This window comes from Zea mays, chromosome 8 (assembly GCF_902167145.1).
Source record: "Zea mays cultivar B73 chromosome 8, Zm-B73-REFERENCE-NAM-5.0, whole genome shotgun sequence".
Classification (NCBI taxonomy): domain Eukaryota; kingdom Viridiplantae; phylum Streptophyta; class Magnoliopsida; order Poales; family Poaceae; genus Zea; species Zea mays.
The window spans coordinates 172,281,033-172,302,344 of NC_050103.1; the positions used below are offsets into that span (position 1 = coordinate 172,281,033).

The window sequence follows — 21,312 nt, forward strand, 5'->3', positions numbered from 1 at the left end:
TTTTACCCAGTTCGCTTCTAGTTTTTGTTGAAAAAAAAGTTTTAACTTGCCTATTCACCCCCCCCCTCTAGGCAACTTTTAGTTGAGCAGGAAAGGTCGCCCGTCTGTGTCGATTAAGGACCGTACCGATTGTTGGCCTGATGATCTAGGACCTTTTAACCGGCCACATACCTCGTCATGGGTAAGCCTGAACCCGGCTATTCCATACGTGAAAAGACAACCGCGCACTGGGCGTGGGAGATGGTGGGAGTACCAGTTACCCTCCTGGCAAGAGGCTGAATGGTAGGGTAATGTGCTCCCAGGTAGCGCGGACCAGTTCATGTAGTGGAGGATCCGTGGGAATGGTTGACATATGCAAGGGTTAAGTGCTACATATGTCGTGTGGTTGGAGATCCCCAGATGGGTATTAACCGATTCGGATCGCCGTTACTTCTCGGATATGAAGACTGGATCGCTGCCCTTCATCGTAGATAACAAGCGAAACAAAATTTGGATTTTAAAAGCAACCTAGTGTAGGTCAAGTGAATGATCTAGATTAGAAAAATGCTAGATTCAGGCTAGAAGATTCAGGTAATAAACTAACTTGTGAAATAAAACTTGGCTTAAGGACCCACTTCTAGTAAGCTTTTCTGCAAAATGAGTCCTTGAACTTTGATGAGCTTTACCTTGATTCCCAAAAGCCAGCATACCCTTGAGAGTCTTTTCTTTAGTCAGGTAAGTCTTGCTGAGTAATTGTGTACTCAGGGTTTTATCCCTTGTTGTTTTTGTAGGAGAAGTTTCATTCCCTTATCTTTGGGTTAGTTACTTCATGTGGAGGACTTGAAGCTTAGAAGATTTTTATATATCTCTTATGGAAAGGCTTCACCCTTTCAATTATTGTAGTTAAGTTATGCCCTTCGAGTACTATCAGGACTTGTAATAAATACATCTCTTTCTACCATGTAAAACTTGAGTTCTGGAATGTAAAGTGTGCTTTGTAAAAGTCTTCCGCTCTATCTCTAATGTGTGTGTATCAAATGTGATTACTGTAATATACCTATTATGTGGGAGATCCTTGGGATGATGAGTTCCAGTTGGCGAACTCGATAGCCTTGTTAAGTTACCTGGTACACATGCACAGCCATCTGAGGCCAGTAAGGCAAGGATTGGTGCATGTGGGCCTAATAACTTGGGAGGGCCATCACAATTACCATACAAAGAGGCAAAGATTCTTGGAACCAGAGACCACAAACATCAGGGTCATTGACCCCACCACTCACCCGTGCCCCCTGCACGCGTGCCCGCCTCCATGCGCACCACCACCGCCCCACTTCCCCTTTGCAGCGCACCCACCACCGGCAACACCAGCCCCCTCCCCTTGTCGTGTTTGTTGCCTCGTGTCACCTGCTCCATCATCGCCACTCCGCACCCGAGCAACCCCCACTCGCCTATAAATTCCCCCCCCCCCACCAGCTCCCTTAACTCCCAACTCGCTCAAAGCAAAGCACACATCTGATAAAATCTCCTCTGTCAAATTGCAAGCAACTCCTTTTTCCACTCCCTCGCCCCTAAGATCACAATGCTTGGTGATTCTTGGTTTGAAGACTGTTGTACATGGTTCATAGTCTTCGGTTTCCTCCAATGTGTGATGGTAATACTCTTTGATAGAATCCTCCAGTGGGAAGAGCAAAGAGAAAGAAAGGGTCAGTGAAAAGAAGATAGTGAAGAGAAGATAAGAAGAAGGTTCTCCCAAAATCAACCATGTGTCAGTCATTTCTCCGCAGCCTGCTCAAGCAGCAACATCAGAAGAAGGTCCCGTACCACCCTTCTTATGAGGTACTTCAAGGAGTTCAAATCCCCAAGATTCAAGAGTTCTACCCTCATTCTTTTTAAGTGGGGTAGTGTTCAGGTAAGGTTCCTGCTATGGAGAAAAAGAAGAAGGCATGTAGCAAGCTTGTGGAGGACCCGATCATCCAAGCATATAAGTTTCTGGATGAGAAGTGGTCACCCAAGTTCCGTTGATGAAGCACCGGAAGACCAATCAAGGAAGGAATCCATGTGGGAGTTCGCAAGAGAAAGGTTTGTGTGTTGGCATCGATGCTTCCTCAATAAGCTAGCTGCCAAGCGAAACCTAGAAGCCTGAAGATGATCTTTGAGTAGCCAGAATCAGCGTTTGCAATCGACAACCGGATGCTCCTCAAAGGCCAGATTTTGTTGAAGCTCCATCTCCTCGAAGAGTTGCAAAGTGAAGATATGTAGCTGAAGTAAAGCTATTCCCATAACCCTTCTAAGCCGAATCTCGAGGACGAGATTCATTTTAAGTGGGGTAGATTTGTAGCATCCCAAAAATTCAAATCTTGAAATTTTCTCAAACTCGCTCTAAATTCAAAATGAATTTCAAATTTCATTTCAAAATGTTTGTTTGCGAGTTGATATCAACAAATAAAATATAGTGGTCTATATTCTCTCCAAAATCCTCCTCAAATATCCTACAAATATTTCCCCAGTGATCCCCCTCAAATTATTTCCAGAAATACTGCCCAGATATTTCCCTAGTGATCCCCTTCAAGTTCTTTCCAGAAATATTGCACAGATATTCCACCGATATATCTCCAAGTATTTTCCTCCTGAGAAATACCTTCAGAATCATTTTTCAAGTCCCTACAAATATTTTCTTCATAACTTTCCTAATGCTCATACGTATATGTATGCCTCCGGTGTCATACGTTGAGCTCTACAAGCTAATTACACTCATAAGACAAATCCATGCTAATCTCCCACTAATCCTCTCATCCTCCCACTAATCCTCTCATCCCTCCCCCTAACCCCCCACCATGGCTATAAATAGAGGGGCAAGGGCCTCGTCTCATCCCACCCCAAGCCATTTCATGGCAACTCTCCCCCCTGAGAGCACCTAGAGGGGGGGGGGGTGAATAGGTGATCCTGTAAAAGTTCAAAACTTAAGCCACAAAAACTTGTTAAGGGTTAGCACAAGTATGGCCAAGTGGCTAGAGAGAACTCAAAACACGATAACCACAAGAAAGCAATCACAGAGTTGACACGGTGGTTATCCCGTGGTTCGGCCAAGTACAAAACTTGCCTACTCCACGTTGTGGCGTCCCAACGGACGAGAGTTGCACTCAACTCCTCTCAAGTGATCCAATGATCAACTTGAATACCACGGTGTTTTTCTTTCCTTTGATCTTTTCCCGTTTGCGAGGAATCTCCACAACTTGGAGTCTCTTGCCCTTACAATTGAGTTCACAAAGAAATACGGAGTAAGGTGGGAATGAGCAACGCACACAAGACTCGAAAATCAGAGCAACAACACGCACACAAGTCGCAACAAGAGCTCGCAACGCAACACAAAGAGTTCACAACTCCACAAGAGCTCTATATGCTATCACAATGAAACGAATGCGTGAGATTGATGTCTTGGTGCTTAGAAGAGTTGTAGGAATGCTTGATATACTCCTCCATGCGCCTAGGGGTCCCTTTTATAGCCCCAAGGCAGCTAGGAGCCGTTGGGAACAAATCTGGAAGGCCACCTTTGCCTTCTGTCTCGTGGCGCACCGGACAGTCCGGTGCACACCGGACACTGTCCGGTGCCCGATTTGTTTCCTTAAACAGCGCATCCGACCGTTGCTGTCAGAGTCAGATCTGCGCACCGTTGGCGCACCGGACATGTCCGGTGCACACCGGACAGTCCGGTGCTTCCTTCCGACCGTTGGCTCGGCCACGTGTCGCGCGCCGATCGCGCGGCCGACCGTTGGCCCGGCCGACCGTTGGCTCACCGGACAGTCCGGTGCACACCGGACAGTCCGGTGAATTTTAGCCGAAGTCGCCGGAGAAAAACCCGAGAGTGGCCTCTTCGGCCAAGGCAGCCTGGTGCACCGGACACTGTCCGGTGCACCACCGGACAGTCCGGTGCCCCAGACCGAAACAGCCCCTTGGCTGCACACAGCCAAGTCTTCTCTTCTCTTCTTCTTTCTGTTTCTAACACTTAGACAAATATATTAGTACACAAAACTAATGTACTAAGGCTTAGAAACATACCTTTACTTGTGATTTGCACTTTGTTCATCCATGAGCATATTATCACATTTAAGCCTTTTTGTTTGCACTCAATCACCAAAATACTTAGAAATGGCCCAAGGGCACATTTCCCTTTCAATCTCCCCCTTTTTGGTGATTTATGCCAACACAACATAGAGCAACTAGAACAGGTGCAAAATCACTTCAAATAAAAACTGACTTTGAGTTTTATTCAAATTTTGGCATATATGGATCATCTTTTGCCACCACTTGGTTTGTTTTTGCAAATCAAACTCAAATCTCTATCTCTAAGTCAAACACACATGTTGAAGCATAACGAGAGTCATTCCAAAAGAGATTGATCAAAGATTTCAAAAACTCCCCCTATTTCCCATAATCAACACTTCTCCCCACAAGAAGCCAACTTTTGACAATAGAGACAATAAGAGACAATAAAAGCTTTTGACAAAACAAAAACTCTATTCTACTATTTTCAAAATCTCTCAAGTGGTAGCTGATCCATTTATCACTTTGGCCTTTATTTTCTCCCCCTTTGGCATCAAGCACCAAAACGGGATTAATCTTGGCCTTCTAACCCCATTGCCTCACCAAAGTCTTCAATTAAGAGCAAATGGCAATAAGATTTCATGAGATGAACTTGGAATTAGTTACCCTCTCATCGGAGTGCAGTGGAAGTCTTTCATGGTCCAAGTCCACCTTTTCCCTTTCAATCCTCCTTCGAGACTAAATTACCAAACTCAAGCACATGGTTAGTCTCAAAGGGTCAAGTTGTAACACATCTCCCCCTAAACATGTGCATCACTTTGCAACGGACTTGTGAGGTCCAGGGAGTGTTTGTACAACTTGAGCACCATAATAAGCAACATAATGCAAAAAGGAACATGATCAAAAGCATAACTACATGTATGCTACAATTCAATCCAGGTTCCGCGAATCTAAGACATTTAGCTCACTACGCAACCTGCAAAAGGTCTTCTCATCTAGAGGCTTAGTGAAGATATCGGCTAGCTGGTTCTCGGTGCTAACATGAAACACTTCGATATCTCCCTTTTGCTGGTGGTCTCTCAAAAAGTGATGCCGGATGTCTATGTGCTTTGTGCGGCTGTGTTCAACAGGATTTTCCGCCATGCGGATAGCACTCTCATTATCACATAGGAGTGGGACTTTGCTCAGATTGTAGCCAAAGTCCCTGAGGGTTTGCCTCATCCAAAGTAGTTGCGCGCAACACTGTCCTGCGGCAACATACTCGGCCTCAGCGGTGGATAGGGCAACGGAGGTTTGTTTCTTAGAGTTCCATGACACCAGGGACCTTCCTAAGAATTGGCACGTCCCCGATGTACTCTTCCTATCGACCTTACATCCAGCATAGTCGGAGTCTGAGTATCCAACTAAGTCAAAGGTAGACCCCTTTGGATACCAGAGCCCGAAGCAGGGCGTAGCAACCAAATATCTAAGAATTCGCTTCACCGCCACTAAGTGACACTCCTTAGGATCGGATTGAAATCTAGCACACATGCATACGCTAAGCATAATATCCGGTCTACTAGCACATAAGTAAAGTAAAGAACCTATCATTGACCGGTATGCTTTTTGATCAACGGACTTACCTCCTTTGTTGAGGTCGGTGTGTCCGTCGGTCCCCATCGGAGTCTTTGCGGGCTTGGCGTCCTTCATCCCAAACCGCTTTAGCAGATCTTGCGTGTACTTCGTTTGGGAGATGAAGGTGCCGTCCTTGAGTTGCTTCACTTGGAACCCAAGGAAGTAGTTCAACTCGCCCATCATCGACATCTCGAATTTCTGCGTCATCACCCTGCTAAACTCTTCACAAGACTTTTGGTTAGTAGAACCAAATATTATGTCATCGACATAAATTTGGCACACAAACAAATCACCATCACATGTCTTTGTAAAAAGAGTTGGATCGGCCTTCCCAACCTTGAAAGCATTAGCAAGTAAAAGTCTCTAAGGCATTCATACCATGCTCTTGGGGCTTGCTTAAGTCCATAGAGCGCCTTAGAGAGCTTACACACATGGTCGGGGTACCGTTCATCCTCGAAGCCAGGGGGTTGCTCCACGTACACCTCCTCCTTGATTGGCCCGTTGAGGAAAGCGCTCTTCACATCCATTTGGTACAACCTGAAAGAATGGTGAGCGGCATATGCTAGCAAGATTCGAATTGACTCTAGCCTAGCCACAGGAGCAAAGGTCTCCTCGAAATCCAAACCTGCGACTTGGGCATAACCTTTTGCCACAAGTCGAGCCTTGTTCCTCGTCACCACCCCGTGCTCGTCCTGTTTGTTGCGGAACACCCACTTGGTTCCCACAACATTTTGCTTCGGACGAGGCACCAGTGTCCAAACTTCATTGCGCTTGAAGTTGTTTAACTCCTCTTGCATGGCCAACACCCAGTCCGGATCTAGCAAGGCCTCTTCTACCCTGAAAGGCTCAATAGAAGAGACAAAGGAGTAATGCTCACAAAAATTAACTAATCGAGATCGAGTAGTTACTCCCTTGCTAATGTCACCCAGAATTTGGTCGACGGGATGATCCCTTTGAATCATCGCTCGAACTTGGGTTGGAGGTGTCGGTTGCGCTTCTTCCTCCATCACGTTATCATCTTGTGCTCCCCCTTGATCACATGCCTCCTGTTGATGAACCTGTTCATCGTCTTGAGTTGGGGGTAGCACCATGGTCGAGGAAGAAGGTTGATCTCGTTTATCTTGTTCCTGTGGCCGTACTTCTCCAATCGCCATGGTTCGTATAGCGGCTGTCGGAACATCTTCTCACTACTACAGATCATGCTATATGAGACAGTTAATTTTTAGTTATTAAGACGCTTATGAAGTGTCCAAATTTGATGGAGTCGCAAAAGAAATCTCTCATTTAAGATGGTTGTAAACCGTCTTAAAAGATATTATATAAGGCAATTTTTAATTTATAACCGTCTAAAAAGATATTTATTTAAGTCATTTTGTCTAATAAATTGTCTTACATTAGGTTTTTGTTTAAGACACTCCTTCTAAAGAACTGTCGAGAATACGAACATTATAAGTCTCAGTATTTATGAAACTGACTAGAATATTCTATAATAATAGACGTTTGCAATAGGAAAACCATATTATTTAGGAGACTAATATTAGACGTTTTAGTAACCGTCTTATTTAGGAGTCTTATTTAGGAGACTGATATTAGACATTTTGGAAACTCTCTTATTAAGATTTAAAGTACATTCTTCAATTTATAATCATTTTGAGATACCACATTATAATAATTTGAAAGAGAAATATACATACACACATTTATTTAATAACATTATAATTAATATAATATAGATAGGTATCATTCAATCTCTCATAAACAAGCATTGTCAAATAACTCATACATATGTGTACTCTAAATTCAAACTAAAATACTAATTGAAAAACTTGGTCATCAACTGGCTCCACACTTGTGCGACCACTAAAATTTGAGTTCCATTTCATCTTTTCCTATACAACAAATAGAAGAAGGCAATAATTAGTAGTTAGACACGGTTGAATACCTCACATCATCACATATCACAAAGGTCATATGGATGTGTAAATGATAGAATAATTCTAGATTTTTCATCTAATCATAAGAACTGACAACTTTGCTGGAAGCAAACGTGCTGGAAGAAAACGTGCTGACAATTGGTGAGACAATCATTTTTTGCCACATTTGAACAAAACTTGCATTTGGGTCAAGCAGATTTGACAGACCAAGAAATAGTATCTGAAGAAGCATTCAACATTCTCCCATCCTATTGAAAGAAATTAGTCAATATTGATGTCGACGTGTGGTACATGATCTTATACTATTGAAGATACCAACATATTGTATGTTTTCCACAAAACTGACCTTTGACCTGAAAATTAATATCAAAAGACACTCAATGTCTGTTGTCTACAAACTCAAAATAATACATAGAAAAACTGCTAATCAGTAATCTAAACATCTAGGCCATGATTACACAAGAAAGGAAATTGAAAAGATATGACAAATATTTTGTAGTAACCCTCTTATTCAATCTCATAAATAAACAAGCAATCACAAAGTTCTTATTCTATCTTCGCATGATAGTTCATTGACAACTATAAGGAATGACTTTGCAGATAAAATGAAACTATTCTTGTGGCACTGCAATACTATGGTTCAAATGTGAGGATTACATTTATCAAATTTCATGTGTTTTGTCTTCTGTATTGAAAGTTGTAACAAAATAATAACTGCTTCGTAAAAAATAGTTTGATTGTAGTTAGTAGTTAACTTTCTGATGGTTTAGCCTATTGTGAACAACTGGTTCATTAGGACTGGAGCAAGAATTACATCATTGCATATCTTGCAATTAAGCATTCTCATAGAATTTATCAAAGGATTGGTGAAGACAATCACTTTGTAGAATCCAAGAACCATGCTAAATCACAAGCCAACAACATTTTCTTCTACTAAAACTGAAAAGGAAATAAAGAAGAGAAATATAAGATATATTGGGGTAGTAGTATCTACTTTTTCATCATCACGATATTATAGAAGGCATTGTTGATATCTTTGTTGGGGCTATCATCTGAAATGATTGGAGCACGGTTCTCGCCAGCCCGGTGCTCCAACACAAACCTCTTACATGCATTCCATAAGTATGGTTCAAACCTGAATACAATCAAAAGGCCAGTTGCTAGAACTTACTCTGACAAATTATGAAGGTCACAAATTAAAGTTCAAAGTTTAGCAAAAAATTCTAATTTTCTATCTAATTATAATAAAAGGACACATAAACAAGTTACTAGAAACTGATAACAAGCTACTACTTTTTTGTCCCGTCTCCACAAATCCAATCAAAATATGTTGATTTTCATGAACTAAATCTAACCCAGAAATCCCCAAAGGTTAACCAAATCGTCCCAGCCCCATTTCCCCCACTTGGTGTCCATTTAAAGCATGAGAATTTAATCTCAATCTCAAATTCGAGTAATAGAACCAAACTTGTCCCATTTACTTTTGCAGATCTAGTTTCTATCAGGTCAAACCAAGATGTAAAAGGAACTCTAGTCTCACCTGAGGTAGTCCTTGCACAGGTACAACTTGAGGTCTATCTATCCCAAATTTGCAGCACGTATCGCGAGCAATGTCATCATACACTTCAGGCTTCTGTGAAGCTAAGAGTATGGTATCCTCTATTTCCCTATGTTAGAAGAACAAACTCTTTTCAAGCTTAAAGACAATGATTTCAGAATAGAGTCCACAGAATCATTTGTCTGCTAAGTAATACATGTCTAGTAGAGTAGTAGGACTCCACGATATAAAGCCATAATATAACATTTGTCTAGTGAGTAATACATGTCTAGTGGAGCCCTACATGATGCATTGCACATTTTTTATGTTTTGGTTCAAAAGTATGAGAGTGCTTTGCTATGCTTATGTTCTCCCTTGTCTATGTTCAAACATCGTCTATGTCCTACTCGGTATGTACTATGTAGTGCAACACTATTTAGACTGTACAAAAGTGAAATGTATTTTATTCCCCAAAAATATTTAAATGTTTACACAGACCAACAAGTGGTTTTAATTTGTGCTAACAGATTCTAGCATCTTTTTTCAGAATAACGACAACCCATGCCTTGCATATGTATTAGGAGCCATTTCCATTCTAATATAAAACGAAGACATCTCAAACATAGTTGCAACAACCAATCATCCATATTCAGTTATACCTCGTGTACGTACCTTGTGTAGTAGGACCTATTTCGTTGGCCGTACAAGCGGAATAGCACCAATAACACATAAGAGCAGTCCCTAAGCATAGAAAAAACCTTCGTCACGAGAAAATAAGCACAATCTTATTCAACATCCTTTTATAATTTTCTTCTAGTCATCTATCACATACCTACAACAACCATTTGAAATGTCCTCAAATGAAACAATATAGAGTACGGTCTAATAGATAAAACAAATGAATCTAAAACGATCCAATAGAAAATGCGGGTTAATGGCTGAAAAATCCGAATTCTGAATGAGACAGTACAACCTGGCTGAGTGAACAAAAGAACCAAGTTTGGATACACAAGCTACTTGGAAATTGTTTATGCGCATGGGATGAAATGCATGAATGAAAAGATAAAACATCAAACCCATCTGCAGCTATGCCTTTCCTCTATCATAAGAACATTGAATGTATACTTGCATCTATCTACACCTTCCATTGCAATATCGTAGAGAAGATATTAATTGGATGGCATCCAGACGTGAAGTAGGAAAATGTCCTGTATTTTGGTTCCATTGTTCCTGAACTGTTAGTTAAGAACAGAAGTTACAAATCATCTCATAAGAACACATAGCCAAAAAGCTTCATATGGCCACAAAGCTTAGTAATTATAATTCAGTTGCCATTTGGTCGTCTATAGCTTGCTTCGCACTGCAGTTTTAGGGTGTTAATAACTTGGTTATCTGGCACACCCTTTTATAACACAATCAAGTGAATATAGAATACGACAACTAGAGCAAAGCATCGACTTCTCTAAACAACCATTTTAATACTTGCTGATTTTGGACAGCAGTACAGCAGTCAGCGGTTTTGCTCATAACTTACAAAATATTCATCCAAAAATCGTGAACTAAGACTTTCTAGAAAGCTTAAGAAGTCCTCTACAACTTTTGTATTATCATCATAGTTAGACTTGACATTTAGAATGGTCAAACAATGCTAGACGTAAATTCTGTCCAGATTTGGACAGAATTCGACTACTTACTTTAAAAAAAATCATAACTGGAGTTTCAGGCATCCAAATCAGGTGATCCTAGACTTTTTAGAAAGCTATTAGAATTCTCTACAATTCATTTATGAACATCCCAGGTTAATTTAATATATATCAAGGTCAGAAAATATGAGAAAGGCTCTGCTGTCCAAATTGGGACAGATTCAGAGATCCTAACTCAAACAGCACTAACTTAATTTATAGATCACCAAAAAGGGTGATCCAAATTTTTTTGGAAAGCTTAAGAAAAGTACTACAACTTCTTTATCATTACTAAGAACTGATTCTAAGTTTAACTTAATCAAACAAGACAGTTTTCGAAATCTGTACAGAATCTGGACAGATTTGTATACTGTACTTGGAAAATCATAACTCCTAAACTACTAAACCTGTGGTCATGAAATTTATACACAAGCAAGATAAAGAAGTGATCTACAACTTTCCTATATAACATTTCTACAGAAAACATGGTTTACTTCACTAAACTACCTGCATACTAAAACTGAACACAGTCCAAACAGCAAGTATTCAATTTACTCCTATAATTATCATGTGCTTGGCACTTTCTAATCACATATATAGATTAATTCTACTTTCCATTCGAACAACAACCATATTATCGCACACAACTAAAATATTTCATCGCATTGGTGAAGCGCGAGGCACAACGTTGACAGTGGCTGCGATTAACGACACACAACGGTTCAACATTTTATCAAGCACTAGGGATGCAAAAAACAACGGACTACTAGCGAGGGGCTCACTGCTACACGGCGCTGGTGGAGGCTCCACGACGACAAAAGCAAAGCTGCAACCATGACGACGACGTGCTCCATCTCTTCTTCACCTAGATTTCACGGATTTCGCTCCTCAACACACATAGGCACATAAACACAATTCATATTAGCAAATAGACGTCGATCGATGAAATGACAAAGCAAGAACGAATCCTCACCGATGGTCGACGGCGTCGTAGACGGGATGCACAAAACATCAAACATCCGACGACGCCAAAAGAGTTGGCCATGACACGGCACTCCTCTTGAGCATTTATACAAACACCTTACACGCACGGCGACGCAGGGGCTGTAAAGAAAGGCACTAAAGAGAGGGGGTTCGGCATCCATGGCTGAGGGCTGGCGTCCATGGGAGGTGGCTGGAATAGGGAAGTGGAGATTAGGCGAGCAGGAATGCAGGGGCGAGCTCGCCACCCGGGGCAAGGAAAGGGGCGGCCATGGAGAAATCTAGAGCAGGGAGGGAGTGCGAGGTCGTCCAACGCAGGGGGAAACAGAGGTGAGCACCAGGGAGATGCGGCGTCAGGCACTGAAGGGGGCTCAGCCGGCGACCAGCACGACGGCGCAGCAGGGCGCGACCCCATGGAGAAGGACGAGCCAGAGAAATGAAGGAACGGCTGGGAGAGACGTGCGTGAGGTGGGAGAGGAGTTGAGGCTGCGTGCTAGCTTGAGGGAGGAAAATGGTTGGGCGGCAGTGAGACAAGGCCAGCAGATGAGCGGCGGCAGGGAATGAGCTGAGGGAGGGCGGCGTCGAAGGATCTAGGGGAGAGGGAGAAGACGTGTGGGGATAAGGAGAAAAGATTAAACGGTGGGGAGATAAGAACAAATTCTGATTTTTCTTCTCTCATTTTCTTCTACCAAATAAGACACAAAAATATTAAAATCAAAATTAGGGTCTGACTGGGGTATAATTGAATCGGATCACTACGAAACCGTTTGACAGTACATGAGATAAGATTTAGATGAGATGTCGATGGATCAAATCGAACGACATCAAGGTCGATACATTAAGACCGTGCTTTATTTGATTTGATTCGAAACCGATAATTCATCCACAGTCTGAGCAGGAAAATAGATTAATTATTATGCATACTCAATATCGGCTCTAATTTAATCTCGCTCTAATTTAATCTCGCATCAATACTCTTGCCGCCGAGCATCTAATAAAATTTACTCGGGTCAAAAATCACAAGAGTGGGTCGAGGTTCCAAATTCGTATTCGCTTAATCGATAAATTTTAAAACAGACACAAGGCTCGACATTTCGTGAAATTGATACCGCATCGAAATTGTGATCCTTTTGGAATCGACGTCACGCAACGTTCACGTGGGCGAGAGGTTGTGCGCTGTTCAGGCACCGGTTAACACAAGCCACGCACCACGATGCCAGGCCACAGAGAGACAGGTGCAACGCAAGTGTGAAAGAATTTGAAACAAAGTTTAGGAACCAGATCCGATTTCAAGAATTTAGAGTTTGAGGCAAGACTTCGATGGCTCAATCCAAACGATATTGGATTCAATGTTTCGGAAGATTACTAAAGTCTGAATTTTTGCAAAATAAATCAGGACAACTTAGACAGATGGAGACAAACACGATATCAAAATCGTGATAGACGAAGATGATTAAAATTTAGTGTCCATTTTATTCACCGCAATCACGTGTTAAAGTCCGCACTCATGGTCGAGCCGACAATAAACACCTGGGTGTTACAAGACGGCCTCCGGCGGCGGCGATTCTTGGGGTTCAGAGTCCATGATTATTGGGCGGCGGCGGTCGTTCCCGAGGGAGACATTGGGTGTGTATGGTGAGAAGGCGTCGCAGGATGGAAACAAAATGATAGCGATTTGTATATATCATCAACTCAAGGTGATTTCACTATTTGCTACATTTTTCATATACGTCTTGTTAGACTATCATGTGAAGACGGTTCCATATTTATAAGTGTCTAGTATACTCACTAACATCTATGACGGTTCTTATAGTCTAGACGACTCTAATAGTATTCTTATTTGAGATGGTTTCATACATAGAAGTGTCTCAAATACTCATTGCCATCTAAGACAGTTGTTAAAGTAGGGATGACTCAAATACTATCCTTATTTAAGACAGTTAATAATAAAAACATGTCTTAAATCAATATAAGACATTTTTTACGACGTAACTGTCTCAAAAAACTTTTCCAATTAAGACGGATTTCCAAAAAAATGTCTTGTCTTACTCAACATCGTATGATATAAGACATTTCTATAAAATGTACTTATATGAGTCTTTAATGCTGTGTCTTAAATAGTCATATATGTAGTAGTGTCTTCATCTACATCATCACAATCAACAACTTGCTCTCTTGGAGAGCCATTAGTCTCATCAAATACAACGTCGCTAGAGACTTCAACCAAACCCGTTGATTTGTTGAAGACTCTATACGCCTTTGTATTCGAGTCATAACCTAACAAAAACCCTTCTACAGCTTTGGGAGCAAACTTAGAATTTCTACCCTTCTTTACTAGAATGTAGCATTTACTCCCAAATACACGAAAGTACGATACATTGGGTTTGTTACCGGTTAGTAGCTCATACGATGTCTTCTTGAGGAGGCGATGAAGGTAGACCCTGTTGATGGCGTGGCAAGCAGTGTTAACGGCTTCCGTCCAAAAGCACTCGGGGGTCTTGAACTCTCCTAGCATCGTCCTCGCCATATCGATGAGCGTCCTGTTCTTCCTCTCTACCACACCATTTTGCTGTGGTGTGTAGGGAGCGGAGAACTCGTGCTTGATCCCTTCCTCTTCAAGGAACTCCTCCACTTGAAGGTTCTTGAACTCGGATCCGTTGTCGCTCCTTATCTTCTTCACTTTGAGCTCAAACTCATTTTGAGCTCTCCTGAGGAAGCGCTTGAGGGTCCCTTGGGTTTCAGACTTATCCTGCAAAAAGAACACCCAAGTGAAGCGGGAAAAATCATCAACAATAACTAAACCATACTTACTCCCTCCTATGCTCAGATAGGCGACAGGTCCGAAGAGGTCCATATGCAGCAGCTCCAGGGGTCTTGAAGTGGTCATCACGTTCTTGCTGTGATGCGCTCCTCCCACTTGTTTACCTGCTTGACAAGCTGCACAAGGTCTATCTTTTTTGAAATGCACGTTAGTCAAACCTATCACGTGTTCTCCCTTTAGAAGCTTGTGAAGGTTCTTCATCCCCACATGTGCTAAGCGGCGATGCCACAGCCAGCCCATGCTAGTCTTAGCTATTAAGCATGCATCTAGACCGGCCTCTTCTTTTGCAAAATCAACTAAATAAAGTTTGCCGTCTAATACACCCTTAAAAGCTAGTGAACCATCACTTCTTCTAAAGACAGACACATCTACATTTGTAAATAGACAGTTATACCCCATATTGCATAATTGACTAACAGATAACAGATTATATCCAAGAGACTCTACTAAAAACACATTAGATATGGAGTGCTCATTAGAAATTGCAATTTTACCTAAACCTTTTACCTTGCCTTGATTCCCATCACCGAATACAATTGAATCTTGGGAATCTTTATTCTTGACGTAGGAGGTGAACATCTTCTTCTCCCCCGTCATATGGTTTGTGCATCCGCTGTCGATAATCCAGCTTGAACCCCCGGATGCATAAACCTGCAAGGCAAATTTAGGCTTGGGTCTTAGGTACCCAACTCATGTTGGGTCCTACAAGGTTAGCACATATATCCTTAGGGACCCAAATGCAAGTTTTATCTCCCTTGCATCTTGCCCCTAACTTCCTAGCAATTACCTTCATACCCGTTCTACAAATTGCAAAGGAAGTATTTAAAGCACAATAAATTGTAGAAGGTTCATTTGCAATTTTCCTAGGAGCATGAATAACATTCCTTCTAGGCACATGATGAATAGCATTTCTTTTAGGAACAACATTTCTCCTAGTAACATTTCTATCATACACATAAGAGGAACTAGGAGCAAACATGGCATGAGAATCATAAACATATGAATCAAAAGCATCATGACTTACATTTCTAGTTTGTCTTCTATCATGATACAAAAATGCATGGTTCCTTTTAGCACTAGTAGCCATAGGGGCCTTCCCTTTCTCCTTGGCGGGAATGGGATCCTTATGGCTTGTTAAGTTCTTGGCTTCCCTCTTGAAGCCAAGCCCATCCTTAATTGAGGGATGTCTTCCTATTGTGTAGGCATCCCTTGCAAATTTTAACTTATCAAATTCACTTTTGCTAGTCTTAAGTTGGACATTAAGACTAGCCACTTCATTATTTAGCTTTGCAATAGAGGCTATGTGTTCACTACAAGCATCAATATCAAATTCTTTACATCTATTGCAAATAGCAACATTTTCTACACAAGTTGTTGATTTACTAGCTATTTCTATCTTAACATTCAACTCATCGTTAATGCTCTTTAATTTAGAAATTGTTTCATGGCACGAGGATAATTCACAAGTAAGCATCTCATTTCTTTTAACTTCTAGAGCATGAGATTTTTGAGCTTCTAAAAATTTATCATGCTCTTCATACAATAAATCCTCTTGTTTCTCTAAGAGTTTATCCTTCTCATTCAATGCATCAATTAATTCATTAATTTTGCCAATTGTAATTCTATCTAGACCTTTAAATACACTAGAATAGTCTATTTCATCATCGTCACTAGAATCATTATCACTAGAAGAAGCATAAGTAGAGTTTCGAGTACTTACTTTCTTCTCCTTAGCCATGAGACACGTGTGACGCTCGTTGGGGAAGAGGGCTGATTTGTTGAAGGCGGTGGCGGCGAGTCCCTCATTGTCGGAGTCGGAGGAGGAGCAATCCGAATCCCACTCCTTGCCTAGATGCGCCTCGCCCTTGGCTTTCTTGTAGTGCTTCTTCTTCTCCCTTTTGTTTCCCTTTTCCTGGTCACTTTCATTATCAGGACAGTTAGCAATAAAATGACCAAGCTTACCGCATTTGAAGCATGATCGCTTCCCCTTGGTCTTAGTCTTGCTCGGCTGTCCATTGCGACCCTTTAGCACCGTCTTGAATCTCTTGATGATGAGGGCCATTTCTTCATCATTAAGACCGGCTGCCTCAATTTGCGCCACCTTGCTGGGTAGTGCCTCCTTGCTCCTTGTGGCTTTGAGAGCAAAAGGTTGCGGCTCGTTGATCGGTCCATTCAAGGCGTCGTCCACATACCTTGCCTCCTTGATCATCATTCGCCCGCTGACGAATTTTCCTAGGACTTCTTCGGGCGACATTTTGGTGTACCTGGGATTCTCACGAATATTATTCACCAAATGAGGATCAAGAACGGTAAAGGACCTGAGCATTAGTCGGACGACGTCGTGGTCCGTCCATCGCGTGCTTCCGTAGCTCCTTATTTTGTTGATAAGGGTCTTGAGCCGGTTGTATGTCTGAGTTGGCTCCTCGCCCCTTATCATCGCGAATCGTCCAAGCTCGCCTTCCACCAACTCCATTTTGGTGAGCAAGGTAACGTCATTCCCCTCATGAGAAATCTTGAGGGTGTCCCAGATCTGCTTGGCGTTATCCAAGCCGCTCACTTTGTTATATTCATCCCTGCACAATGAAGCTAGAAGAACAGTGGTAGCTTGTGCATTCTTATGGATTTGCTCATTAATGAATGAAGGGCTATCCGAGCTATCAAATTTCATTCCACTTTCCACAATCTCCCAAATGCTTGGATGGAGAGAAAATAGGTGAGTACGCATTATGTGACTCCAAAATCCGTAGTCCTCTCCATCAAAGTGAGGAGGCTTGCCAAGTGGAATGGGGAGCAAATGAGCATTTGAGCTATATGGAATGCGCGAATAATCAAAAGAAAAGTTTGAGTTAACCGTCTTTTGTTTGTCGTGGTCGTCGTCCTTTTGGGAAGAAGAGGACTCATCGCTGTCGTAGTAGACGATCTCCTTGATGCGTCTTGTCTTCTTCTTCTTCCCATCTTTTCGCTTGTGGCCCGAGCCCGAGTCATTGGACTTGTCATCCCTTGGCTCGTTGACGAAGGACTCCTTCTCTTTGTCGTTGATCACAATTCCCTTCCCCTTAGGATCCATCTCTTCGGGCGGTTAGTCCCTTTTTGAAGAGAACGGCTCTGATACCAATTGAGAGCACCTAGAGGGGGGGGTGAATAGGTGATCCTGTAAAAGTTCAAAACTTAAGCCACAAAAACTTGTTAAGGGTTAGCACAAGTATGGCCAAGTGGCTAGAGAGAACTCAAAACACGATAGCCACAAGAAAGCAATCACAGAGTTGACACGGTGGTTATCCCGTGGTTCGGCCAAGTACAAAACTTGCCTACTCCATGTTGTGGCGTCCCAACGGACGAGAGTTGCACTCAACTCCTCTCAAGTGATCCAATGATCAACTTGAATACCACGGTGTTTTTCTTTCCTTTGATCTTTTCCCGTTTGCGAGGAATCTCCACAACTTGGAGTCTCTCGCCCTTACAATTGAGTTCACAAAGAAATACGGAGTAAGGTGGGAATGAGCAACGCACACAAGACTCGAAAATCAGAGCAACAACACGCACACAAGTCGCAACAAGAGCTCGCAACGCAACACAAAGAGTTCACAACTCCACAAGAGCTCTATATGCTATCACAATGAAACGAATGCGTGAGATTGATGTCTTGGTGCTTAGAAGAGTTGTAGGAATGCTTGATATACTCCTCCATGCGCCTAGGGGTCCCTTTTATAGCCCCAAGGCAGCTAGGAGCCGTTGGGAACAAATCTGGAAGGCCACCTTTGCCTTCTATCTCGTGGCGCACCGGATAGTCCGGTGCACACCGGACACTGTCCGGTGCCCGATTTGTTTCCTTAAACAGCGCATCCGACCGTTGCTGTCAGAGTCAGATCTGCGCACCGTTGGCGCACCGGACATGTCCGGTGCACACCGGACAGTCCGGTGCTTCCTTCCGACCGTTGGCTCGGCCACGTGTCGCGCGCCGATCGCGCGGCCGACCGTTGGCCCGGCCGACCGTTGGCTCACCGGACAGTCCGGTGCACACCGGACAGTCCAGTGAATTTTAGCCGAAGTCGCCGGAGAAAAACCCGAGAGTGGCCTCTTCGGCCAAGGCAGCCTGGTGCACCGGACACTGTCCGGTGCACCACCGGACAGTCCGGTGCCCCAGACCGAAACAGCCCCTTGGCTGCACACAGCCAAGTCTTCTCTTCTCTTCTTCTTTCTGTTTCTAACACTTAGACAAATATATTAGTACACAAAACTAATGTACTAAGGCTTAGAAACATACCTTTACTTGTGATTTGCACTTTGTTCATCCATGAGCATATTATCACATTTAAGCCTTTTTGTTTGCACTCAATCACCAAAATACTTAGAAATGGCCCAAGGGCACATTTCCCTTTCACCCCCCACACACACACGCCCACTCCATCTCCCACACAAACACACACTAGCACAAGGATCGTTCGGTCGTTCTTCGATCGTTCGTCTCCCTGTTCTTAGTTTGTTCGTTCGTTCGTTCGATCGTTCATGGTCCGTTCGTCCGATCGTTTGATCGTTCGTCCGTCCAAATAATCTTTTTCCTGCCATTATGCTGCCGAAATTCCGATCGTTCGTTCGCTCGATCATTCGATCGTTCATCGTTCGTTCATAGTTCCTATTCATCGTTCATCGTTCGTTCATAGTCCCTATTCATCGTTCTTCCAGATAATCTTTGTCCTGTCGTTATGCTGCCGAAATTCCGATCGTTCGTTCGTCCGATCATTCGATCGTTCGTCCGTCCGTTCATAGTTCCTATTCGTCGTTCGTTCATCATCACTATTCATCATTTTATCGTTGGTTCATACGACTATTCACCATTGCTATTCATTGTTACTATTCATCGATGATACCTATGGTAACTTTTTTGTTGTCACTATTCATCATTACTATTCATCGATCATCCGATCACCCCAAATTTCAACTACTCATCCGTCATGATGTCCAGTCCACCTATGACCAGCCAGACTCATATTCTAGTCATACGAACTCCGGTGACTGTGATTTTCCTTCCAGTAGGGAACTTCCCATCTGGACACCCATCCCAGGTTTCTCCAAGTTGAGCACGCTTAACTTTGAGATTCCTTCGAACTAGGCTTCCAAACTCCGATTCCAATAATTCTTGTTTCTAAATTCTTATCAAACTATTCCCTATCTGACCATGTCATCCCTTAAGCATGGTTCATATTCCAGAAAACTCCCAAAATACTCTTGTCCCATATTCTGCATATAACTCTCCTGTTCATACTAAGTCAGACGATTCATTCGTCACTATTCTCACCAACAGTGAACTTCACTGTGTTATACCACATACACCCAGCTATAAATACACCCAGCTACCCTCTCCCTCTCCACACACACTCAACACCCTCAACCAAGGCAAACACCCCATCCACTCAGTTACTCCGCTCTGCCGGCTACACGCATAGTGTCGCTTCGCCTCCAGTCCACCCTCATGGTAAGTAAAAGTCGCCTAGAGGGGGGGTGGATAGGCGAAACCTGAAAATTAAAACTTTATCCCCCAACTAGATCCTTTGATTAGTGGTTAGAACAAGATGAACAATTATCGGAGTATAAAAACTAAGTTCTTGCTAGTAAAGAGTATAGCTTTCAAATAATGCGGAAGTGATAAATCAATACAACTAATAGTTCTATGATAGCAAAGCAAGAAAGCTTAGATGAAAAAGAGCACTAACTCAAGTTCTTTTCTTGCGGAGTGTTGCTTCACTTAAATAAGATTTTAACTTGAAGCAACACCAAATGATATGAGCAAAGAATAGTGCAAGAGAACTTAGAGTAAGGGAAAGCAAACAAATCACAAGCAAAAGCACAATGAACACGGGTGATTTGTTTTACCGAGGTTCGGCCCTCGAAGGCCTAGTCCCCGTTGAGGAGTCCACTTAAGGACGGGTCTTTTTCAACCCTTTCCCTCTCTCCCGATCACACAAGGATCGGCGAGCTCTTCTTCTTCTCAAGGATCACTCTCGATCCCACAAGGACCACCACAATCTTTGGTGTCTCTTGCTAGCTTTTACAAGCCTCCAACACTTTGGAGGAAGTTCGAATGGGAGTCAAAAACTCCACGCGCAAATGAACACAAAGATGTAGCACACACTATCTCTCAATGAATCTCACAAGGCGCTAGGGCTAAACTCAATTGAGTAGCTCTCAATTGCTTGCTCTCTCTTTTGTGGCACTTGTGTTGGTTGTAGAGGACTAAATCTTGTGTATAGGATGGATCAATGAATATAGGTGGTTGGGAGGGCTTGAGTATGTCAACTAGATGACTTGGAATGTTGCTTGGACTCCCACACCTTGAAGTGGCCGGTTGGGGTGGTATTTATAGCCATCATCCAATTTTGTAGCCGTTGGAGAAGCTGCTGGCGATGGGCGCACCGGACAGTCCGGTGCACACCGGACATGTCCGGTGCGCCAGCCACGTCATCCTAGCCGTTGAGATTGGAGCTGGTCGACCGTTGGAGGCTTTTGTCCTCATGTGGCACCGGACAGTCCGGTGCACACCGGACAGTCCGGTGCACACCGGACAGTCCGGTGCCTCTCTGATCCTCTGCTCTGACTTCTGCCGCGTGTACTGTTCTGCACTGTTTACTGTCAGAGTCGACCGTTGGCGCGAAGTAGCCGTTGCTCCGTTGGCACACCGGACAGTCCGGTGTACACCGGACAGTCCGGTGAATTTTAGCGGAGCAG

The 21,312-nt window shown here is 42.9% G+C and overlaps 1 protein-coding gene across 21 annotated transcripts; it reads right to left on the minus strand.

Moving 5' to 3' along the window:
• Positions 1-7,333: 7,333 nt before the first annotated feature.
• On the minus strand, positions 7,334-12,397 carry LOC103636436 (uncharacterized). Of its 21 annotated transcripts, none has more exons than XR_002264100.2 (7): positions 11,570-12,394; positions 9,778-10,340; positions 9,109-9,235; positions 8,563-8,703; positions 7,915-7,921; positions 7,776-7,816; positions 7,334-7,523 (listed from the first exon to the last, which is right to left on the minus strand). XR_002264100.2 is itself a non-coding variant. In XM_008658791.2 (7 exons), exons 3-7 carry the CDS (start codon positions 9,852-9,854, stop codon positions 7,440-7,442), a joined length of 336 nt encoding a protein of 111 aa, XP_008657013.1. In that variant the 5' UTR covers positions 9,855-10,340; positions 11,570-11,674; positions 11,761-12,395; the 3' UTR covers positions 7,334-7,439. The 21 variants fall into 21 exon arrangements, 4 of the variants coding, with proteins under 4 accessions (XP_008657013.1, XP_035817812.1, XP_035817811.1 ...); XM_008658791.2 differs by lacking the exon at positions 8,563-8,703 and having other exon boundaries at positions 11,570-11,674; positions 11,761-12,395; XR_004852266.1 differs by lacking the exon at positions 8,563-8,703 and having other exon boundaries at positions 7,776-7,921; positions 9,778-9,846; positions 10,247-10,340; positions 11,570-12,397.
• Positions 12,398-21,312: the final 8,915 nt, after the last annotated feature.